Here is a 22,041-nt window from a genome sequence, read left to right on the forward strand (position 1 = left end):
TGTGTTCACAAATGCAGAAGAGAACAGGCATTATTAAAAAGTTAAACACAGTGTAACACAAACCATCTTACCAACTGACTTCCCAAAGTACATGGGAAAAGAAGAGGAAAAGCATTTAGAGTTGTATTGGCCATTAAGGTAGAAAATAAATAACTGCATACAATTTGACAATGAAAATATTTGATGACAAATATTATTTTGGGCTTCTTCTGGATAGATGTTGAGAAAAATCTTATATATTAGATGGTAAGTTGATTTTAATTTCTTATAACATTCGTACAAAATTTTACATTTGTCATTTTTCCACATGTATTTTCTCATGTGATAATGCAAAATGGATTCATTTATTATAAATGAGGAAAGAGAGACATAAAAAATGGATAAGTAATTTGCCCAAAGTCACAAAGACAGCAGAAGATGCAAATGGATTTTTGAGCCAAGATTTTCCACATTTTATAATAAACTAATACTATTAATAAAAGAATAATATTTTCAAAGTGTAATTTTAGGGAGTGAAGTTCTTTATATCATGGTGAAAAGAAATTAAATAAGAGGAAAGTGAAATTTTTTATTCATCAAAGCAAGCTTAAATATTTCCACTTTACAGAATTGATGGCATTAATAACAAATGAGGAAAAAGTGAAAATAAAAGCCTTCAAGAATCTGAACACATCACTTGCAACAAAATTAACTTAGAGGTGGAAAAACTATCTTACGCCCAGAAAATCTCAGGGAAGAAATTGTAAAGGGTAAGCAGATCACAGTAGAGTCACCGAGTTACCCCTCTACACAGCGATTAGCCAGAGCCCTGTGTGAAGAAGTAGAAGAATCTGCAAAGTAAACTAAATAAAGCAAACGGATAAGTTTGCATGGAATGCATCCATATGTGTCCAAGAGAACATTTATGTAAATATGCTGGCAAATGCACTGAAATTTCCTGAAAGGATGTACAAGAAATGGCCAAAACTATGTCTTCTCTAGGAAGGGGTGCTAAGGCACTTTGGATGTGATGTGGGGAGAGACTCTTTTTTGTATTCGCTTTTATATGATGGTAATAAAAAATTTTTTATCATTTGTGTTTATTTTTTCTCATATAAAAGACTGTTACCTTAAAAAAAAAAACCTTTTTAAATGATTGCCATTAAAACAAATATAAATTTTAGAGAATTGCCATTAAAACAAATGTGTAACCTGATGCTAGGTTTAATACACTAACGTGCATTTAGACATGACTGCCACGATCACCATGGCTGAGCTTTAAGAATGGGTACAAGCAGACCACAGTTGAACCTTGAACAACACACGTGTGAACTGCACTGGTCCACTTACACGCGGATTTTTTCAATGAATATACAGCTGGCCCTCCATATCTGTGGATGTGGAATCCGCGGATACGTAGGGCCAACCATGGACTTGAGCATCCTTGAAGTTTGGTATCCCCGACAGGTCCTGGAACCAATCCCCCGAGGATACTGAGGGAGACTGTATATAGAAGTGGAAGGAAAGAGAACTCTAGACAGAAAGGAAGTGTATCTCAGCATCACCTAAGATTTGTTTGAGTGGTGAGTGATGTGAAACAGGAATGTCAAGTCTAAAATGGTCATCTGAGCCCAGGTCACGGAGGATCTAGAACATTAGGCTTAAAGGTACAGCTTATTCTGGAGATCAGGGTCTCTTAACCATGAGAATTTGCAGGCCCTAGTTTGAAAAAAATGCAGTTAACAACAGAGGCTGACAGCTCCTTGGCTGGACAAGACCGCCCCACACACTGGTCACACGCTCAAAAGAGCAGCCCTGCTCCAGCCAGCAGGAGGCGCCCTCTGGTTCCAGAGAGCGTTACAGACGTGTGACAAAACAGAGACCTGATTTCTTCAATGGTACCAGGCTAGTTCTTCAATCAAAGTGCCAAGAGTTATCCCAAACACAGAGTCTAACATGATGGAGGAGAACACTTTGATTAGTCAATTGTGACGGACAGAACTAACATATTCACCCACTACTTTGTGGTCTTAGTCTGCAAGGCCAGAGGCTATTTATTCCCAGGTGTTTTTCCAGGAATTAGAATAATGCCATTAGACATTTAGCTTAGCTTTATTATTTAGGAAAAAAGTGGTATGAATATCCAGACTATCAGTAAGTGTGGGTGACAAATACTGAATTTTATGCATTATCCTTTTTATTTTAAAAAATTCATTAAGGGCTTCCCTGGTGGCGCAGTGGTTAAGAATCCGCCTGCCAATGCAGGGGACACAGGTTTGAGCCCTGGTCCGGGAAGATCCCACATGCTGTGGAGCAACTAAGCCCGTGGGCCACAACAACTGAGCCTGTGCTCTAGAGCCTGCGAGCCACGACTACTGAGCCCATGTGCCTAGAGCCCGTGCTCCGCAACGAGAGAAGCCACCGCCATGAGAAGCCCACGCACCGCAACAAAGAGTAGCCCCCGCTCGCCACAACTAGAGAAAGCCCACGCACAGCAACGAACGCACAACACAGACAAAAATAAAAAAATAAATTAAATAAATATTTTAAAAATTCATTAAAATAGATGAATATGAAAGTTGTTTATGTTTATCAGAAGCCATAATTAGAATTATTATCAAAAGTGTATGCTAGGCCTTAGCCTGAAACGCAAAGAAACGCATACATCCCTCATTAATCCTTATGTTATCACAGTCATTGTGAAATCTTGCAATTCACCCTCCTACCTTTGGAGTCAGCAGCCCTCACAGATGGACACTATGTCATTATATATTAAATATGTATGTGTATGTATATATATATATATATATATATATATATATATATACACATATATATATATATACACACACACACAATATACATATCAAACAAAAGCATCTAAGTATTACTTCTTCCAAGTTATGAAAGGCATGTACCTACACTTTGCTTAAATTACAATAAAAATAACTATTGTTTAAAGCATATTCATATGTAATATTTTATTATCTCTATTGGCCATCACAGCTTTATGGTGGAAAGAGGAAGGTTGTTATTGTTGTCATTTTAAAGAGAAAGAGGGACTTCCCTGGTGGCGCAGTGGTTGAGAATCTGCCTGCCAATGAAGGGGACACAGGTTTGAGCCCTGTTCCGGGAAGATCCCACATGCCGCAGAGCAACTAAGCCCGTGCGCCACAACTACCGAGCCTGCGCTCTAGAGCCCGCGAGCCACAATTACTGAGCCCGAGTGTCACAACTACTGAAGCCCACGTGCCTAAAGCCGTGCTCCACAACAAAGAGAAGCCACCACAATGAGAAGTCCGTGTACCGCAAGGAAGAGTAGCCCCCGCTCGCAGCGAGTAGAGAAAGCCCGCGCGCAGCAACGAAGACCCAATGCAGCCAAAAATAAAAATTAATTAATTTAATTTAATTTAAAAAAAAAAGACAAAGAAACTGAGGCTCAGAGACGTTAAGAGTCACACTACAAAGTCAGAACTCCAACCAAGTTCTTCCAAATCCAATCTAACTTTACAGTCCTGCCATACTAGCTAGCATCAAACAGCAGTGAACAAAAGCAGTGAATAAAAGAGCAGATTCTCCTCTCACCAAAGAAACCATAGAGAGAACATTCCTGCGTGTCTGTCTCATGGTTAAAAGAAGAGTGAGAATAAAATGATCCCCTCAACCCGGGGAGCCCCAGGCCAAATACCTCCTGACCACTGATAAAGTCCATCTGCCCAGATGTCCATACAAATACTGTCATTTTCTATGTGTCATGACATGAATACGGCTGAGAACACTGCTATTGAGAACTCAGGAATATACAGAATGCTCTTAAATTTGTTTGAAAAAATGTAAACTTCACAAACTTTATAAAAATGCCTATAAAAAGAGATTGATATCAATGATATAACAATTCTGCTTCAAGGTTAATTGCTGGACTTAAATCTTAACACAATGGTTCTCAAATTTTATCCATTATCACTCATATAAAAGACGATGTTCATAACCACAACCCACTCTTAGGCACATAGTCCAGATTTTTGTCAAAGCCTAAACAGGTTTTTCAAGTAATTAACACTGGAGTAACTTTTAATCATTAGTTATTTATCCAATCAGTGGCTTATTCTATTCTGTAGCATTGATAAGCTAGCCCGTGCTTTGCATACAACTTCTAATGCTCACCACAGCTATAGGATTCCTTTAGCATGCATTCCAGAAAGTTATACAGGAATGCAAATAAGTAAGAGTGATGGCATTACCGGGACGGCCCTGAATTTGCTATAGTCTTTAACCAGTCACACTGCAATGCTTCGTATCAGTTTACACAGAACTCATAACCAACTGCACCACACCTCCACCTGATGACACGTCCTTTGAGAACCCTACAGTTACATAATGTTACCCTTACTCTCACCTCATTATCATTGCTTCAGAGACGTGGGCCCTTAGTTTATTCCCATTCTGATAACCTTCCAGCTTGTCAATATTAACTCTTCAAAGTTTGAAATTTTACACATATATGGATTCCCCACTTCCCTGTTTAAGTGAGTGCATGGGAAAAATGTGGAAGAGTGTAAAGAAAAGTCACATTGTGATTTCCAAGGTCTGCTTAGTCCCTCCAGATGCCACAGAGCCTTTCAATGAGTACTGTCAGACTCAGTACTACAAATCTGTATTCTCTGCCAAACGTTCCTTTTCAAAGTGAAACTAACTCATCAGCCCAAAATACACTGGCATCTTCCATCCTCCTAGTGTCTGACCCTTCCGCAATACTAAATGGGGGCCTGGGAGGTTTCCTTACCACCTTCCTTTCTCATTCTTTCCTTCCAAGTTGATCACACACATCAAAACAGGAGGGAAGTTCATCACTGACACCTGACTTCTGTTGAAGCGATCATGCCTTTTTTCAAAGACTTTACGACCATGATACAGAAACCAAATAAAAGTTTCCATCTACACAGTGATTTACAGCAGTTTACAAAGCACTTTCATGCCATATTGTATCTGACTCTCATAGCAATTCTTGAGATATGCAGTGCAAACTTTTTATAACTGTGAAAAGTGAAATTAAAAGAAGATAAACAACTCTACCAAGTCACACAACTAATAAGTAGCAAAGCCAGGACCAAAAGCCATGTTTCTACCCTTAGTCCAGTATCTTTCTACTCCACCATGACGTCTGTGAGGTAAGACATTCTGTTTTATTCATAAGAGGATTCCAAACTTCAGGTTTTTAGAAAATCATGTCATCAGACCCATTTACTCCTGTTCACCTTGAAACACAGATTTAACTACCTATTCATATTCAATCAAAGGGTAAGCATCAGTTTTATGTAGAGTGTGTCTGCTCTGAGAGTTTCCACAACAATTACCTTTCATAATATTCACCCTCCCCTCCTGTACTACTGGGGGGAACGTACACTGGTGCAGCCGCTATGAAAAACAGTATGGAGGTTCCTCAAAAAATTAAAACTAGAACTACCATATGATCCAGCAATTCCACTTCTGGGTATTTATCCGAAGAAAACAAAAACACTAATTAGAAAAGATATATGCACCCCTATGTTCACTGCAGCATTATTTACAATAGCCATGATATGGAAGCAACCCAAGTGTCCATCAACAGAGGAATGTGGTGTGTGTGTGTGTGTGTGTGTGTGTGTGTGTGTGTGTGTGTATATACATGCATACCATGGAATATTTACTTAGCCATAAAAAAAGAATAATATCTTGTCATTTGTGACAACATGAATAGACCTACACGGTATTATGCTAAGTGAAATAAGTCAGAGAAAGACAAGTACTGTATGATTTCACTTATAGGTGGAACCTAAAAAACAAAACAAATGAACAAACATAACAAGACAGAAAAAGAGTTACAGATACAGAGAACAAAAGGTAGTCGAAGGAGACGGGGGTGGTAAGAAATAGGTGATTAGGGGAGGGAGATGAAGAGGTGCAAACTTCCAGTTACAAAATAAATGAGTCATGGGGATGAAATGTACAGTGTGGGGAACATAGTCAAGAACTATGTAATACCTTTGTAGGTGACATATTGTAACTAGACTTATCCTGGTGATCATTTTGAAATGTATATAAATACCAAATCACTATGCTGTGTAACAGAAACGAACATAGTGTGGTAGGTCAATTATATTTCGAAAACAAACTCATAGAAAAAGAGATCAGATTTGTGGTCACCAGAGGCAGGGAGTAGGGGAAGGAGAATTGGATGAAGGTGGTCAGAAGGCACAAACTTCCAGTTTTAAGATAAATAAGTATGAGGGATGTAATGAACCACAGGAAAAATACAAACAACACTGCTGTATGTTACCAAGTTGGTAGGAGAGTAAATCCTAAGAGTTTTCATCACAAGGGAAAAACATTCTTTTCTTTCTTTAATTTTGTGTTTATATGAGATGATGAATGGTCACTAAACTTGGTGTGATAATCATTTCATGAGGTATGTAAGTCATATCATTATGCTGGGCACCTTAAACTTATACAGTGCTATATGCCCATTATATCCCAATAAAGCTGGAAGAAAAAAGAAAACCTTATGCTATATTATATTATTTTTATTTTTCATTCACAGAAAACAAATAAATAAATAATCAGGTTAAGGAAATATGATAATAATATTCACTCTCCTCTACTAGCTTTCCTTGTCTCTTCGTTAGAAAAAGAAAAAATGTCCAAAGGGCACTCTGTATCAGAACAAGAAAGAACAAACCTTTTTCAAACAAAAGAAAGTATTTCATTAAATGATTTGTTAAACAATAAGAGGAATAAAACCTTTTTAAAAACTGAATAGGGCTTCCCTGGTGGCGCAGTGGTTGAGAATCTGCCTGCTAATGCAGGGGACACGGGTTCGAGCCCTGGTCTGGGAAGATCCCACATGCTGCGGAGCAGCTGGGCCCGTGAGCCACAACTACTGAGCCTGCGCGTCTGGAGCCTGTGCCCCGCAACAGGAGGGGCCGCGATAGTGAAAGGCCCGCGCACCGCGATGAAGAGCGGTCCCCGCACCACGATGAAGAGTGGCCCCCGCTTGCTGCAACTAGAGAAAGCCCTCGCACGAACCGAAGACCCAACACAGCCAAAAATAAATAAATAAATAAATAAATAAAAGGAATTATTCTCATGGCCTGTCCAAATTATTAAAAAAAAAAAAAAAAAAAACTGAATAAAAGGGCTTCCCTGGTGGTGCAGTGGTTGGGAATCTGCCTGCCAATGCAGGGGACATGGGTTCGAGCCCTGGTCTGGGAAGATCCCACATGCTACGGAGCAACTAAGCCCGTGAGCCATAACTACTGAGCCTGCGCGTCTGGAGCCTGTGCTCCGCAACAAGAGAGGCCGCGATACTGAGAGGCCCGCGCACCGCGAGGAAGAGTGGCCCCCGCTTGCTGCAACTAGAGAAAGCCCTCGCACAGAAACGAAGACCCAGCACAGCCATAAATAAATAAATAAATAAATAAACTTATTTTAAAAAAACCAAACTGAATAAAAGAATATAAAATAACAAAAGCAAAGTACAATTAAAATTACAAACTAAAGAATTAAAGTTAAAACAGTCCAAAGGAATATAAGAATATTAAATGTCTAAGAAATGAAAGAATAAACACGGCATACACCAAGAAGTAAAAGCGAAACAAGGCAAATACAAATTCCAGAATTTAACACCTCCATGGTGTGAGGTGTGCAAACAGCTCGCAGGCCTCAGGGGGCCAAGTCACTGGTTACAGATCCCAGAAGCAGAAACAGGGCCTCTGGCCTTCGCTTTGGTTGTAGAAGATTCAGCACCCCTGCCCCTATGGGCCGTAAACCTCTGTACGGGAAGAAGACATCTCTCAGGGACCATTGAGCTCCAGCATACTCACCTCCTCCAACCCATAAGCCAAGCAAAAGCACCCACTGTCCACTCTCCTCAAGCCCAGCTTTTAAATTAAGAGCTGTGACTCAGAATATGAATCGATAAGTCCCTTAATAACAATGCATAAATAATTTTTGTGTTATGAACAAATTAAATTCAGCCATATCAAAGAAAGGTGAATTCTAGTCAAATTTAAAATTATGTTAAGTAAATATAAATTATGTGTGTTAAATCTGTCATACATATTAAACGTAATACAGATCATACATTTTCAAAGAACTACAATACCATGAAAATATAAGCTGTAAACCATGGTTAAATATAACTCAGTCCTACTGTGATGGCTTGGCCATTCTGAAGTGTTCAGTGACCTCACTGTCAATACTCTGGACACCATGTGAATGAACCACAAGGAAGAAAGTAGTGGTATATGATACAAGGTTTAATGTAGAAAACTTGATATGAGGGGCATCTCCACTCTTCTTTCCATACCCATCTATAAACAAAATGGTCATTGCCTATCTGGATAATACCTAAGGGAAATGAGTCAAAAAATTACCGAGAGATTATATGAATTCCCAAATTGAGTAAACTATAAGCGAATGGATTTTATAGTGGCTACACAAAGAATTCCGGACAGCTACATCAGCCTCAAAAACCAAATGCAAAAAAAAAATAAAAAATAAATAAAAAATAAAAAATAAATTAAAAAAAAAACCAAATGCAGAACAATGCCACATGAAAAGCGTTATACTGGAGGTTCATTTATGTCTTCAACTATCGAGCTAAGAATGAAATAAATATTTACAAATTAAAATTCTGGCTTGCAAGTCATATTCCATTTTAATATTTCCACTTTCTAGAGTAAACACTGTTATGAACAAACACAACAGTAACCATTGAAAACTTGGAAACTAGTATTTTTGTACATAAGAATTCTTAGCTTACTATGTCTTTTGTACCATGTCGAAACCTGTACACAGTAAACACAACCAACACATAATCTTGATGAAACTGTGTTGCCCCTTACTATCACAATGATTATTCTGCAGATATTCATCACCAAAATCACACATTGCACAGCAAAACGACAACTCCAAAACTTAGTTCTCATGTCCTCTGAGGTAATAAGAACAAAATAAAAGGCGATAAAGCAGTATTTTCTAAAAGTAAACTCATTAATTGCTTATAATTATTAAATACAAAATATCATTTTAATTTATATAAAAGACTAACAATGACCAAGACCTTGAAAAAAAATTCCCCAAATATTACATGACTTCCTCTTCCAAATATCATATCCAAAATACACTGGAATCTCAAAAAAAAAAAAAAAAAAACCCACTTAAGAATCCTTCCTGAACCACTTCCATGTATTTTTAATGTGCAGACCTTGAGGACATTAACACACTTCTGAACTTATTTGTGTTTCATTTCAACCAATGTTTTCTGCACAAATTCATGCTGCTTCAAATAATCTTTTATCAGAATAAATAAGAAGTCTAAATTTTATAATTACTCAGGTGACAAAATTTTAAAGGACTGCTTAATTTTCATTAATGATAAATGTGAACACTAAACATATCTTTATGCCGGTGCATCTCTGCTACCAAACCAAGACAAAATTATTTGTGAAATGACTAATTTCTGGATGCTTACACATTTGCAGAAGACCATCAGATGTACTAAACTGATAGTTCTATGCTTTATTTTCAGATTCAAATGATAAATAAGACGGAACTGAAAGAGGAAAAGGCTCTATCTGATCTTTACCAGTTCTGCCTACTAAGTTACAGAGTTTGTGGTTTATCAACAGTTCTACTAAAAAAAAAAAAAAAAGCACCTATTGCTTGTGGTAATAAAAATCTATAGCCTTTCAAAGTTCTACACATTAAAGTTTTTTAAAAGATTTAAGAAATCTAAAATAGGTGTTGGAAATACAGCACAACCTTTTACTAACTTCACCTTAATAATAGAGTATAGGGCTTCCCCGGTGGCGCAGTGGTTAAGAATCCGCCTGCCAATGCAGGGGACACGGGTTTGAGCCCTGGTCTGGGAAGATCCCACATGCCGTGGAGCAACTGGGCCCGTGAGCCACAACTACTGAGCCTGCATGTCTGGAGCCTGTGCTCCGCAACAAGAGAGGCCACGATAGTGAGAGGCCTGCTCACCGCGATGAAGAGTGGCCCCCACTCGCCGCAACTAGAGAAAGCCCTCGCACAGAAACGAAGACCCAACACAGCCAAAATAAATAAATAAATAAATTTTAAAAAAATAATAATAATAATAATAGAGTATAACTTAAGTCACTATTGAGCATCATGCATACAGATGACACCTCCCGAAAATCTACAAGAGATCCAAAGAGACGCCTGTCCTCAGAAACCTAAAATCCAGTGTTCACATAGTCAGGACAGTAAAGATCAAGTTCAATATACGATATAACTGCCATGAGGCAAATATCAAAAGGAGTATTACTCAGCAACTTCTTTTTATATCTTTTACTTCTGTAGCTTCGCTTTCACAAATTTCACCTGTTTGATAAAGTTGTTGTATTTTTAAAGAAGAAAAGATTTTAACAGCAATACCTCTCAACACCCTTCATAATTTTCATTCCTGTTCCTTAAAAGCCATCTCAGTACCTTAAAAATAGTGCTTCAACAATTGAGCAAATACTCACTGAACAGATATTTTGGGTTCTGAGTAAACCCAACAATCCCCTGCCAAGGCAGATCGCACTGTAGCAGAGAGAGTGCTTCTTAATCATCTTCCTCAGTTCGAAATATTTACACCAAAAACAATATATTCGTTACTCTTAATTATTCACACAAGATTCTGAATACGAAGTACAACAAACTAACTTTGGGAAGAGATAACCTCCTGGTGCCCAGCTGAGAGCTGACAAGACATCTGTCTCTCCCTCCATCCCGTCAGGAACCCCCCCCCCTCCCCATGGCCCCCGTGACCCCCACAGACCAGAGTGAGATGCCCTTTTCACACTCGGTGCTGGGCACTGGGCGAGCCCGACCACAGCCCTTGCAACATGATTACAGTCACTGATTTGGAACTGACACACTCTCTCCGAGAATGTCACCTTCTCAACTGCTTTGCATCTGTGTCTGACACATAACTGCCACTCAGAAACACTCACTGAATGAATGAAAGGGGGCTGAATATTTCCTATGTCGTTTATACTTTTCTTCCCATTTTCGTCTTTTGACTGATGTTTGTTAAAAATTTTCATATACTATCACAACAACTCTGGTCAAGCCTAGAATTAGGGATTGTCTAAAAGGATGGTCTTCTAAAATTGCTGCAAAAAAAAGTCACTGCTGTTAGAAAAAGATGATTATTTTAAAGGCAGCACGGCATAATGGTTCTAGAATCAGAAAAACAGATTCAAACCACAGTCCTACCTCTTACAGCTGTGTGACTTGGCAACGTTATTTAACCTTTCTGAGATTCCATTTCCTCATCTTTATGAAAATGATAACAGTCCCCACTTCACATGGTTGTAGTGAAGATAAATAGGAATTGTAGGGTCTTGGCACATTTACTGACACATTGTATAAATTAGATACATAGCTTTTATTTCTGTTTCTGTAATACATCTAACTGGAAGCCTAATCAGAGAAAATGAATTGGTAAATAAGGCTCTGTAACCATGATGCTATAACTTTATTTCATTAACTGAGAACTTATAAACCAAAAAAAAAAAATAAAGTCTTAATGAAATTCACTGAACAAATACTCTAAATATACTTACACGCATATTAAAGCTGTTAACCACAAATTACGAACAGAGTATCAATATAAATGGGGGTAAATGAGTAACCTAACCAGTAACTGACAGAGGTGCACTTGATCCTCAGTTCAGAGATCTTTCCACTATAGCAAGTTGCATCTTTCTAATTAATTCAAGTGTACAAGGCTTTCTTTAAAATTAAAATGCTCCCCTGAGGGCTGTCTACCAGTTGTTCACGCCTCACTGTGAATTACTTTAATCAGATAAATACATTAAGCAACACCACCTACCTACTTGAATAAATTGTGGTTTGAAGAGTGGTGAGCAGAGGGGTAATTTTAAAGCCAGGTACGTGGGGTGGTGGCAGGCCTGTGTGATGCTCCGCCGGGGTCTCTGTGCGGTCACCGGGCGGCATGATGACAACGCACATGCGTGGTGGGACCAGAGGGGCTCCAGGAGTCAGAAAACGTGTCAACGCGGTGCCCCTCTAATGGGTATACCGGGTGCTCTCTAAGGAAACTTCCAGTTCTACAATTCTACTGTTCTCTCTGCAGACCCCAGGCGGCACTAACCTCCTAAACGCCTCTAGAAGATCAATTCAGGAGCATCTCTGGCAAGTTCCCCAACCAGGCCTGAGGACTGACCTACCACAGAAATGCAAAACAACACACCCTTTTCCATAGATAAAAATCAAACCACCACCTGGAATAAATTAACATCCTTAATTTATGTAAACTAAGAGTCTAGCGGTGGCCAAAATAAATACAGCGGGGAAAACCATTTAACCTAACCGTGCAAGACCATCACAGCATCTCAGGAGTTTATTAAAGCTGTCTTGAATGCTTTCTAGCTCGGAAAAATAAAAAAGTTAAAAACAAAACTCTCCTAGTTTCCATAATATCCCTTTAGCATTAAGCCTAAGAGTTTGAAAGTGGGAAGAGTTTTTGAATGTTAAATATTAAAACCTATCTCTACAGAAGAAAGATTCTTTTGGAATTGATTGACAACATATTTCACACTTAATCCCTTTGATTTTCATTGTCATCTAAAATAATTCCATGGCTGCTTGTTTAAAGTACTCCAAAAATGTCTACTGCTAATACTGTATATGCACTGTGAAACTGTATATTTTAAAAGGTAAATTATTGTCCTCTAACTTGCAAACAGAAAAGTAAAATTTGGAGGAAAAGAAAGAGGGATATTATTTGACCATAATCTCAATATTCTCTCCAAGTGAGAGAATATTACCAAAAGTATACCAGAAACATATCACCTTGAAAGTCAAGAAAACAAGGAAGTTCCAGGAAAAACCTGAACACACTCCTGGCACCGGGGCAACATAGCAGTGGCCACACAGCAGCCTGAGAGCACAGCGCCACGAGCAACCGCCTCGCCTCCACGTGCAACGGCGCGGATCACTCACCTTGAACATCAAGAGGGCACCTTGGATGAAAGCAGCAAAATTAAAGAACATGTGAAGAAATAAAAGCACCTAATGAGACAAGTCACAATCAAACTATCAAAATATAAATTCTGCAGCGTCCCTATCAGAGTAACAATCAACAAATATTGAACCCTGAAATGTGACTCGTTTTTTACCCTGCAGGCAGCTGCGTGAAGGAGGTAATGCTCAGAGCCAAATGGAAAAGTACAGCCGTTCTCAATACTTTCGACGTAAAACGAAAATGGTGTATCTCAAAGATAAGCTCCTCAAGAACCACATTAAACTTTGCCCCTGGTTAGCAACTATGAGAAAATAAGTCTTGCTTTCTTCTACAATGTAGGATATAAAGTTAAAACTTTCACTCAAGATCACTCTAATTTATCCTAGTGCACGTGGGTTGAGAGGGACTCAGAGTTCCTTAACGAACACAAAGCGAGAGCAAAAGCAGGGTAACCGCACTTTACTCACAGAGTTTTTTCCACTTTGGGCAATTTGTAAAGTCTCCTAGACCATTTTATCGTATGTATGACTCATCAGAGTTCTACCTTCCAATTGTTAAGGTTTTCTTGGGGTTTTGGCATGTGTGGAGGGGGTGTCAATGGGCTTTATTTAGGGCAGCCTCCACAAACGCACGAACACAGCACGTGTCCCAGTAAATCCTGTGATGTGAGGAGGGAGCCGAGCAGAGGTGGGTCCTGAATGGGGGAGGGGGGGTTGAGCACAGGAACCCCAAACAGCCCCGCCCAAGGCACAGACAGTCACAGGTTGCTAATGTCCCTGCTACTGTCCACCAGCACACACTGAGGATCACGTCCACAAGGGTAGCCTCTGTGAACTCATTCGACCAATGGTCAGGCACTATGCTCGGTCCAATTCCTGTTATTCAGTCTGTAACTATTCACTAAACACGCCAGACACTGCGCTAAACTGTTCCTTAAGGATACATAGTTACTATGTCGTGGCCCGGTCCTTGAAGAGCTCCCTTGAAGCAGGGCAAGCAGACACTATATCTGCTATATCTGCTATATCTACAGGTCTCTATATTACTATACTAGACGTATCTAGAAGAACACAGTAAGTGCTAAAACACAGGAAGAAGCAAAATGCTGTGAATCTGTGTAAACAGTATCCCTAGAGACGAAAACTCATCAAACGCCAAAAGTGAGTCTAGAAATAGCTTTCATTTGCAGGGCATGGGGGACACAGACTAAGGCGGGATTCTTTGGCCTAAGGTTCTGATTTAAGAAAAAAGAGGCAGTTAAAGTGTTCACATAAGCTAGAGATCAGAAGGATGGATAATCTGATACTGGGCTGGACAGGCTGATAAAAGTGGAAAGTCGGCAGCAAGGAGGGATTTGTTCCTAAGAGAAATTATTCTAGCTAAAGAGAAAGGGATAAAGAAGACAAGACTTGCTAAAAGATGTGTTGAACACTCCTAATAAGTAAAACTGTCAGATCAAAGAGTCACTAAATACGGAGATGGAAATCCTAAAAAGAGTAGTGCCAGCGTCAACGCTACAAGGAAAAAGCTCAGTAGTTATTTTATGTGGAATTATATACTTCATTCATTAATTTCCAAGAAGACACTGTATTCCTGTTGTAAAAACAATACCTGAACCGCATACATTTGATACTCTAGTATTTCCTGATGCGAAGTTGCTGCACACTGAGAGGCAACAGAGGCAGCAGATTTAAAATATACATGCATATATCAAATCTATTAAAAGGCAATAGGTTAAAATACAGACTCTGGCGCCAGACTACCTTGGGCAAGTTTTCTTCATTTCTCTGTGCTTCGGTTTCTTCATTTCCTACCTCGGCATTTTCGTAAAGTACCCAGAACTGTGTGTGGCACGAAGCGCTACCCAAGTAGGGGCTACTGCCCTCCTGCTGCTGGGGGTGCACTGACAACAATACGAAAGAGAAAGCGGGGCGCCAAGGCCACTGCCTGGAAGGAAAACCCCAAGAGGCGGCATCTCCCATCTTCTATTGAGCAAGGGTCGCCTTTCACTTCCCTGAACCACTCTGGGGAAAGCAGGGGCAGCCCGGTTACAATAGGTTCTGTTATTAGAATCGAAGAAGGGCGGCCACCCTGCTGGCGGAACTTCCCTGACGGCCGGGGAGAAGAAAGACAGCGACGAGAAGAAAAGGGTCGCCAGCCATCGGTTGGGAAATCCAACAGGACGAGCGTTAAGACCTAAATGTTGACACCTCACTCTCGGGGAGTCGGAGCAGAAGCTACCAGAGAAGTTGTCCGGCCAGGAAAACATCCTCGAGAAGACGCCCCAGCCAGCCTGTCGGACACCACCAGAACCCCTTCCACTGACACAAAGGGGACGCGGTAGGAAACACCACCAACCACTCACAGCAATGTTTAAATCCGTGGGGCGCTTCACGTGTGCTCTAAAATGTGACCTTTTCAAAAACAATCAATATATTGGGCTTCCCCGGTGGCGCAGTGGTTGAGCATCCGCCTGCCAATGCAGGGGACACGGGTTCGAGCCCTGGTCTGGGAAGATCCCACAGGCCGCGGAGCAACTGGGCCCGTGAGCCACAACTACTGAGCCTGCGCGTCTGGAGCCTGTGCTCCGCAACAAGAGAGGCCGCGATAGTGAGAGGCCCGCACACCGCGATGAAGAGTGGCCCCCGCTTGCCGCAACTAGAGAAAGCCCTAGCACAGAAGCTAAGACCCAACACAGCCATAAATAAATAAATAAATAAATAAATTTAAAAAAAAAAACAATCAATATAATGCCTTTGAAACAAGTCCAAACAACAACAGATGAGATGATGATCGTCACCTCACCAGAGCAAGATGTATCAAGTTACAGTTCAGCAATGCCATTTCCCACCGCTAACTGAAACTCAGTTAATGACAGTCTGTCTCTGAAGATGTTTATGATGTAAATTATTTGGGATAAATAAGTTAAAACTTCTCTATTAATACGTAAACAAGAAACATGCCGAATATCTTAATGTAACATGACCAGTCTTAGCATAAACCAAGTTTACCCTGAGCATCATATTCTCTATTGGATCAAACAGACAGTCATCAGAAAAATAACACCAATATTCTGAGAAATAAACAATTCATTCAAAAAATAAACCAGTGTTCTGAGAAAGGCCAAGAGCATTTTAATCGATTTCCCAACTTCTATTCCCTGCTGTCTAGTAAATCAATCATGACAGTCTTGCCACTCACCCCTCCAATGACTATTTTAGGACTGGTCAGGCCCAGGCCAACCTGGGCCACTGGGACCCAATGTTCTGGGGGATTTGGGGAAAGAAACTTTCTGGCGCTAAAGAGAGCACCATGAAAAGCCAACGTCTGTCATCCCCAGAGTTATAAACAAGAAAGCAGAGCTCCAACTTATCTGACAGCCATTCTATCACCACAAGGAACCTAAGCCTCCCAGTGACACCGTTGCTGTGGATGGCAGAGCCCAGATGCAGAAAGAACCTAGATCTCCGGTGACCTACTTCTAGACTTCCTCTCATATGAAATATCAAGCTTCCTTATTATTTAAATTGGTTTTATATTTGTACCCTAAAACATCCTAATCTACACATTTTGTTTTATAGGTCCATTACTACATAAGAATATAATCCACGTTCATGTAAATGTTAGCCAAAAAAAAGTATCCTACTTTAAACAAACTGATATGTATATGAGACTCACTAGATAAATAGGTTTCATTGACAGTTAAATAAGACTATTCCGATAACTTATTTTAATAATTTCTGGACATTTTGCCCTTCAAAATTTATCAATACAGTAGAAAACTAACATAAAAAAATTTAGAAACATCGAACTCTCAATTTGACATAAAATTCTAGTTATACAGTAGCATCACTTTTTAGAGCACAAAAAGTATAACTTGTTAGGCCCTAAAATGTTAGTTATATTCATCAAGTCACAATCAAAAAAGAACAGTTGCTAATGCTTTTTACATAGTTGAATTTAGCTTTTTAAAAAATCTTTTGAATTTGCTGCCAATGAGCCATTTTAATGGAATACATGGGTAGAATGGATTAATTGCAACCTACAGAGAAGCCAAAGTGCTTATTTTAACCATTTATTATATTTCCAACTTCATCGTGCTGGATAAATGGTTAAAATACAAATGAAGATGTTTCTGATGAGTAGCGATTTAACAATAACAACAGCAAAAAAGCAAGAAGATAATAAAAGAAGGGCAGAAGTAAAAGATACCAACTGAAATGACCACTTCCTGAAAAATGGAAAAAGGCAGAGGGCGGAAGTAAGGAGCAAACCACTCAGGAGTCTGCATGGAAAGTCCGAATCCCTCTCCCACAGGCACAGATCGGGTGTTCCATAAGGTAGGTCCATGCTTTCATCAAGATCACATTAGCACGCAATTAAAATTACAGAGAAACCATGTTTGCCAAAGGAATTTAGCCTGTTTTACAAACACATCAGGTCAGCATTACTCCACACACCTTAGCTGATGTTATGGTAGGTACTGTGAAGATTTATTCATATCAAATATACTATAAGAACAGATTTAATTGGAGCTAAAAAAATAATAATAATAAGGTATCCATTGGAGTCTTCAAAGAGAACTTACTTGGGCCTGGAAAGAACGTAAACAGACCAATGTTAATACATATAGGACAACAAAAGATTATCTTTTTAATCGGAGAAAGCTCACGTACAACCTAGGATCAGTCCCCGCCTGGGGAAAAACCTGACCACAGCTGCAACTCACACGGGCCTAAGTGCAGCAGGCAGGGCTGGCGGAGCCAGGAAGGTGTCTGACTTCCTACCTAAAATTAGCCAGGCCCACTTCACCACAGCTGGGTTAGGTTCCTCTATTTTAAGGTGTGCAGCTCCAAATTGCTTAGGAGCATATAACTGCTGGCCGGTTTCAGGAGCTAAGAGTGTCGAGAGACTTTCCACCAAGCCTTGAGAGTCGACAACTAGTCTGGACAAAAATTCCACACTGAATCATCAAGCTGTCTGGGGTCTAAGTACACTGGCAGTGAAATCATACACTGGAGATATCCATGAAAGCATATCGCACGAGGTCACAATATGAAGGAAATGAGAAGAAAAGACGTCTCTTAACTCTTTTCCACCACCCAACACACACACACATGCATAGGACAAAAGTAGGGGGAAAACTGACAAAAATTCATGATCCTAAAGTGTTCTTGTCTTTTCAGGAAATTATATAGAACTGACAGCTGAAACCCTTCCAAGTAATGTCCCATGATTGTTTACCTCCCCCTGAAGGTCCTAGGCTCCTGGAGTGAACCCCATGGAGGGGGTACTCAGTCCACATTCTGCATTTGGGAAACACTAGAAGGGAACTGGTGGGGCTCCCATTTGTACAGGCGAGAAATTTTTCGCTAGCATTTAAAAAAGGAGCTGAGGGCTTCCCTGGTGGCGCAGTGGTTGAGAATCTGCCTGCTAATGCAGGGGACACGGGTTCGAGCCCTGGTCTGGGAAGATCCCACATGCCACGGAGCAACTGGGCCCGTGAGCCACAACTGCTGAGCCTGCGCGTCTGGAGCCTGTGCCCCGCAACGGGAGGGGCCGCGATAGTGAGAGGCCCGCGCACCGCGATGAAGAGTGGCCCCCACTTGCCGCAACTAGAGAAAGCCCTCGCACAAACTGAAGACCCAACACAGCCAAAAAAATAAAATAAAATAAATAAATAAAGTAGCTATAAAAAAAAAAAAAAAGGAGCTGAATTTTCAAAAGCAAATGAAAAATGAAAAGGCGTGCCCTTCCACCAAAACTAGCAATAACCTCATCAACCGATGGTAAAGTTAAGTTGTAAGTTACATGGCCTTTACATACACCTGAAATTTAAGCTGCCCAGATAACATTCTGGACCGCCACCACCTCATGGCAAAGACTTAGCATCTATTTTATCACCAGAACCGGAGACACGAGACACAGAATGCGCGTTTAATTCAGCGTTATCCCGATGCCACCACGTTCTGGGGGTCTACAACACCGGCGCTTGGTTTGAATTAGCAAACACACATACCTTCATCTTCAGAGGCATGACATTTCACTTTCAATACCAAGTCAAAGGTTCTTTCTGGATTTTCCCTAAAAAAAAAAAAAAAAGAACTTTGTTATTTTTAGTTCCTATAACAAAGTTTGTATTTTCTTAACTCTAAAAATTAATCTCGTTCTTGTCTCCGTATGTTCCATGTAACTATATATGACCACAACGTAGAAGAAGTAAAGTGTTTTCCTAGTTCAGCAACTTAAGAACCCTGAGGCTTAGGAGTCTGGAGCGTTGGGGCAAAACATTTAACCTCTCAGCCTGTTTTCTTACCTATAAAGTACCTTGTTCGCTTCAAAGAATTATGGTGAGGATTACAAATCAAATAATACAAATGGAAGTACTTTATAAAGTATTAAGTGCTGTATAAATATAAAGCATTGCCTTTATCTTATTGAACCAAAACTGGAAAGCCAGTACGTTCCTAAGTGTCTCTACCTTTCCCCGCCAGCAGAGCTTGACAGCAGGTTCTCCAGCTTTCTTCAAAGGACTTGTAATACAGGTGTAAATGAACACCTGGTTCCACCTGCCATGTTCTAGAGCACCATGAGACATTCATAATGTTCCTTAAATGCAATACTTCGCATATACTTTTCTTGAGATATAATAATTACAGCACATAAGCATGTTTAAAGTACCAAACTATACATAGCCTCCAAGGCCAACCAAAAAAAGCCTTATTTTATGTCAGTTATCTTTAGGGAAATTGGACATCTGTCTCAATATATAGAGTTTACCATTAAGAACAGTGAGGTTTTGCTTCATTCAAAAGTTATCCGCATCTTCACTAACTGCTCATACATTCAACATAGTCTCTACTTTATTTCAAAAAGCAAATTGAAACCTATTGAGACATCTTTTTTAAAAACATAATAGCTCTGGTTTTTTTTTTTAAAACTTAGTTCTGTTTTAATCTCTTTCTGCCAGAAGATAAAAGGTCAAACAAAGTCTGATACCACAAAGTCCATGTGATCAAAGTGTTAATATATTTCAGTTATTCCTGCCAAGGAGACCTTACTGTCTTTGTGTGCATTGGCTGTTTTTAATATGCACTTCCTTTAAGAAACTAATGACAGCTTTGGCTTCTAAATAAACACTCTATTTTTTTTTTATTTATTACAAGAACCTAGAAACATAGGAAGCGACAACCCATATAAATTTATTTGCAAATAGAAGTTTCCTCAGCCCTCCCACGATTCACTTGCTTCAATGGTAATAATCAATCTGGACCCTCAATCAGGTGACCCTCCCTCCTAATCCGGTTCAGGTCAAAAGGCACACTTTTTAAGTCATGCACCTATAGCAATCCACCCCCCGCAAGATATCAAACACTGAAGAAAACAATTCTAAATCACACAATTTTCCTATTTTCGTAATAGTCTTTAGCATCTCTCAAGTGTAAACAGTAAATATCGATTCCATTATACTGGGAAATTTTAAAGGCCTTTCACGCTAAAAGAAATATACACGATATTCACGATTTTAAACTCGGAGGAAGGGAGGGTTAAGGGGAGCGGGGAAGAGAAGAAAGATGGAATTCTTTGCAAACTAAGTTTCCGTAGCAAAATTAAAAACTCATGCCTCTAAGGTACCCAAAAGAAAATCACCACACTTAACACAAATAGCTTTCTGCCTAATTCGTCTCCTGAAGAAAAGCCTCCCCTGGTGGGTACCGGAGCCAACACATCAAAACACCACCACCGCCCACCCAGCCCCCGAGACCCTCTGGCAGGGACCAGCGGCCGTATCCCCGCACACGCGGGCACCTTTCAGGTCCTAAGAAGAGGCGTAAAAAGAAGGACCTGGGACGGCGCCGGGAGGACACCTCACACCCGCACCGCGCGGCCCGGCGCGGCGCGGGCGCCCGGCTGTCACGTCCGACCCGCGGCCCAGGACCCGCAGCGGCCGCGCCGGCGCCCAGGCCTCCGCGCCGGGCCGCGCGCCCCCGCCGCCCGCAGGCTCCGCGGCCTAGGCCTTCCGGGGACCCGGGGGTCCTGGGGCCCGGGGTCGGGGGGACCGAGGAGGGGCCGCCGCCCGCCGCCCACACTCACTTGGTCCTGCAGTCCATGGCTGCATGTCGCGGGGGCCGTCCCGCGCCGCCGGCCGCCGCGGGAACGGCCGCTCAGAGCCCCGGCGGCCGCGGCCCGGCGGTGGAGCTGCGCCCGCCCCGCCCCCACGCCCGGGTGACCGCGCGGCCGCCGCCCCCGCCGCCCCCGCCGCCCCCTCGCGCCGGCCTCGCGCAGCCTGCACCTTCCGCGAACCAGGAAGTCGGCGGGCGGGGCCGCAGCCGGACCGCCTCACCTGGGCCGCGCGGCCCGCCGGCCCCCGCAGGGAGGTGGGGGTGGGGGCCGGGCCGTGGGCGGGCGTCGGGGGGCCCGCCCAGGGGCCCTGCCTGGGACCCGCCGGCCGCTGTGCGGCCAGATCGCAAGTGCCACGCGTCCTGAGCGCCGGACCGGCCGGCTGCCTCCCCGGGGCAGGTCCAGTCTCGGGGCGTCAGGGCTGCAGCCGCCGGAAAGCAAAGAACCTGACAAAGCACCTGGACTCGCCCTGTGCTCCACCCCGCGTGCGCCCGGAGCACCAATTGCCCGTGTTTGCTCGACCCTTCGTAGGCTGGGGCGTTTCATTGCTTTCAGGCTGCAAACCCGGACAGGGCTCCAGGTGCCGCTCAGCTCCAGCTGGGCCTGGTTACCTCCGAATCCAGAGCTGCCCCCTCTGGAGCTGGGAAGGTTAGGACGTGCACCTGCTCAAGAGCCCTGCCAAGCAGCCAAATAACAGTGCTCCACTTGCCTGCACGTTGGGGACACAGACCTCCCCCACCATGGGCCGCCGCATGGCCAAGCACTCACCTGGGGACACACCCACGAAGGGACAGGCCTCGTGAAAGGGCAGCCAGGGCGCTCAGGGCTGGACGGCGGCCCGAGGGCAGAGGGGCTCGTACAAAGAGCTGCCGTGTTCAGAGCCCTGGGGTACGTGGGAG

The 22,041-nt window shown here is 41.9% G+C and overlaps 1 protein-coding gene across 3 annotated transcripts in view; it reads right to left on the bottom strand.

The window, feature by feature from the left end:
• DENND1B (DENN domain containing 1B) overlaps positions 1-21,267 on the bottom strand; it is a 258,142-nt gene extending 236,875 nt beyond the window's left edge. For all 3 annotated transcript variants that reach the window (XM_057549265.1, XM_057549273.1, XM_057549259.1), the window contains exons 1-2: positions 21,116-21,267; positions 19,041-19,105 (exon numbers count right to left, since the gene is read on the bottom strand). In XM_057549265.1, coding sequence (XP_057405248.1) covers positions 19,041-19,105; positions 21,116-21,132 — 82 coding nt within the window. In that variant the 5' untranslated portion in view covers positions 21,133-21,267. The remainder of the gene's footprint in view (positions 1-19,040; positions 19,106-21,115) is intronic.
• Between the last annotated feature and the right edge of the window lie 774 nt (positions 21,268-22,041).

This window comes from Balaenoptera acutorostrata, chromosome 1 (genome assembly GCF_949987535.1).
Source record: "Balaenoptera acutorostrata chromosome 1, mBalAcu1.1, whole genome shotgun sequence".
Classification (NCBI taxonomy): Eukaryota; Metazoa; Chordata; class Mammalia; order Artiodactyla; family Balaenopteridae; genus Balaenoptera; species Balaenoptera acutorostrata.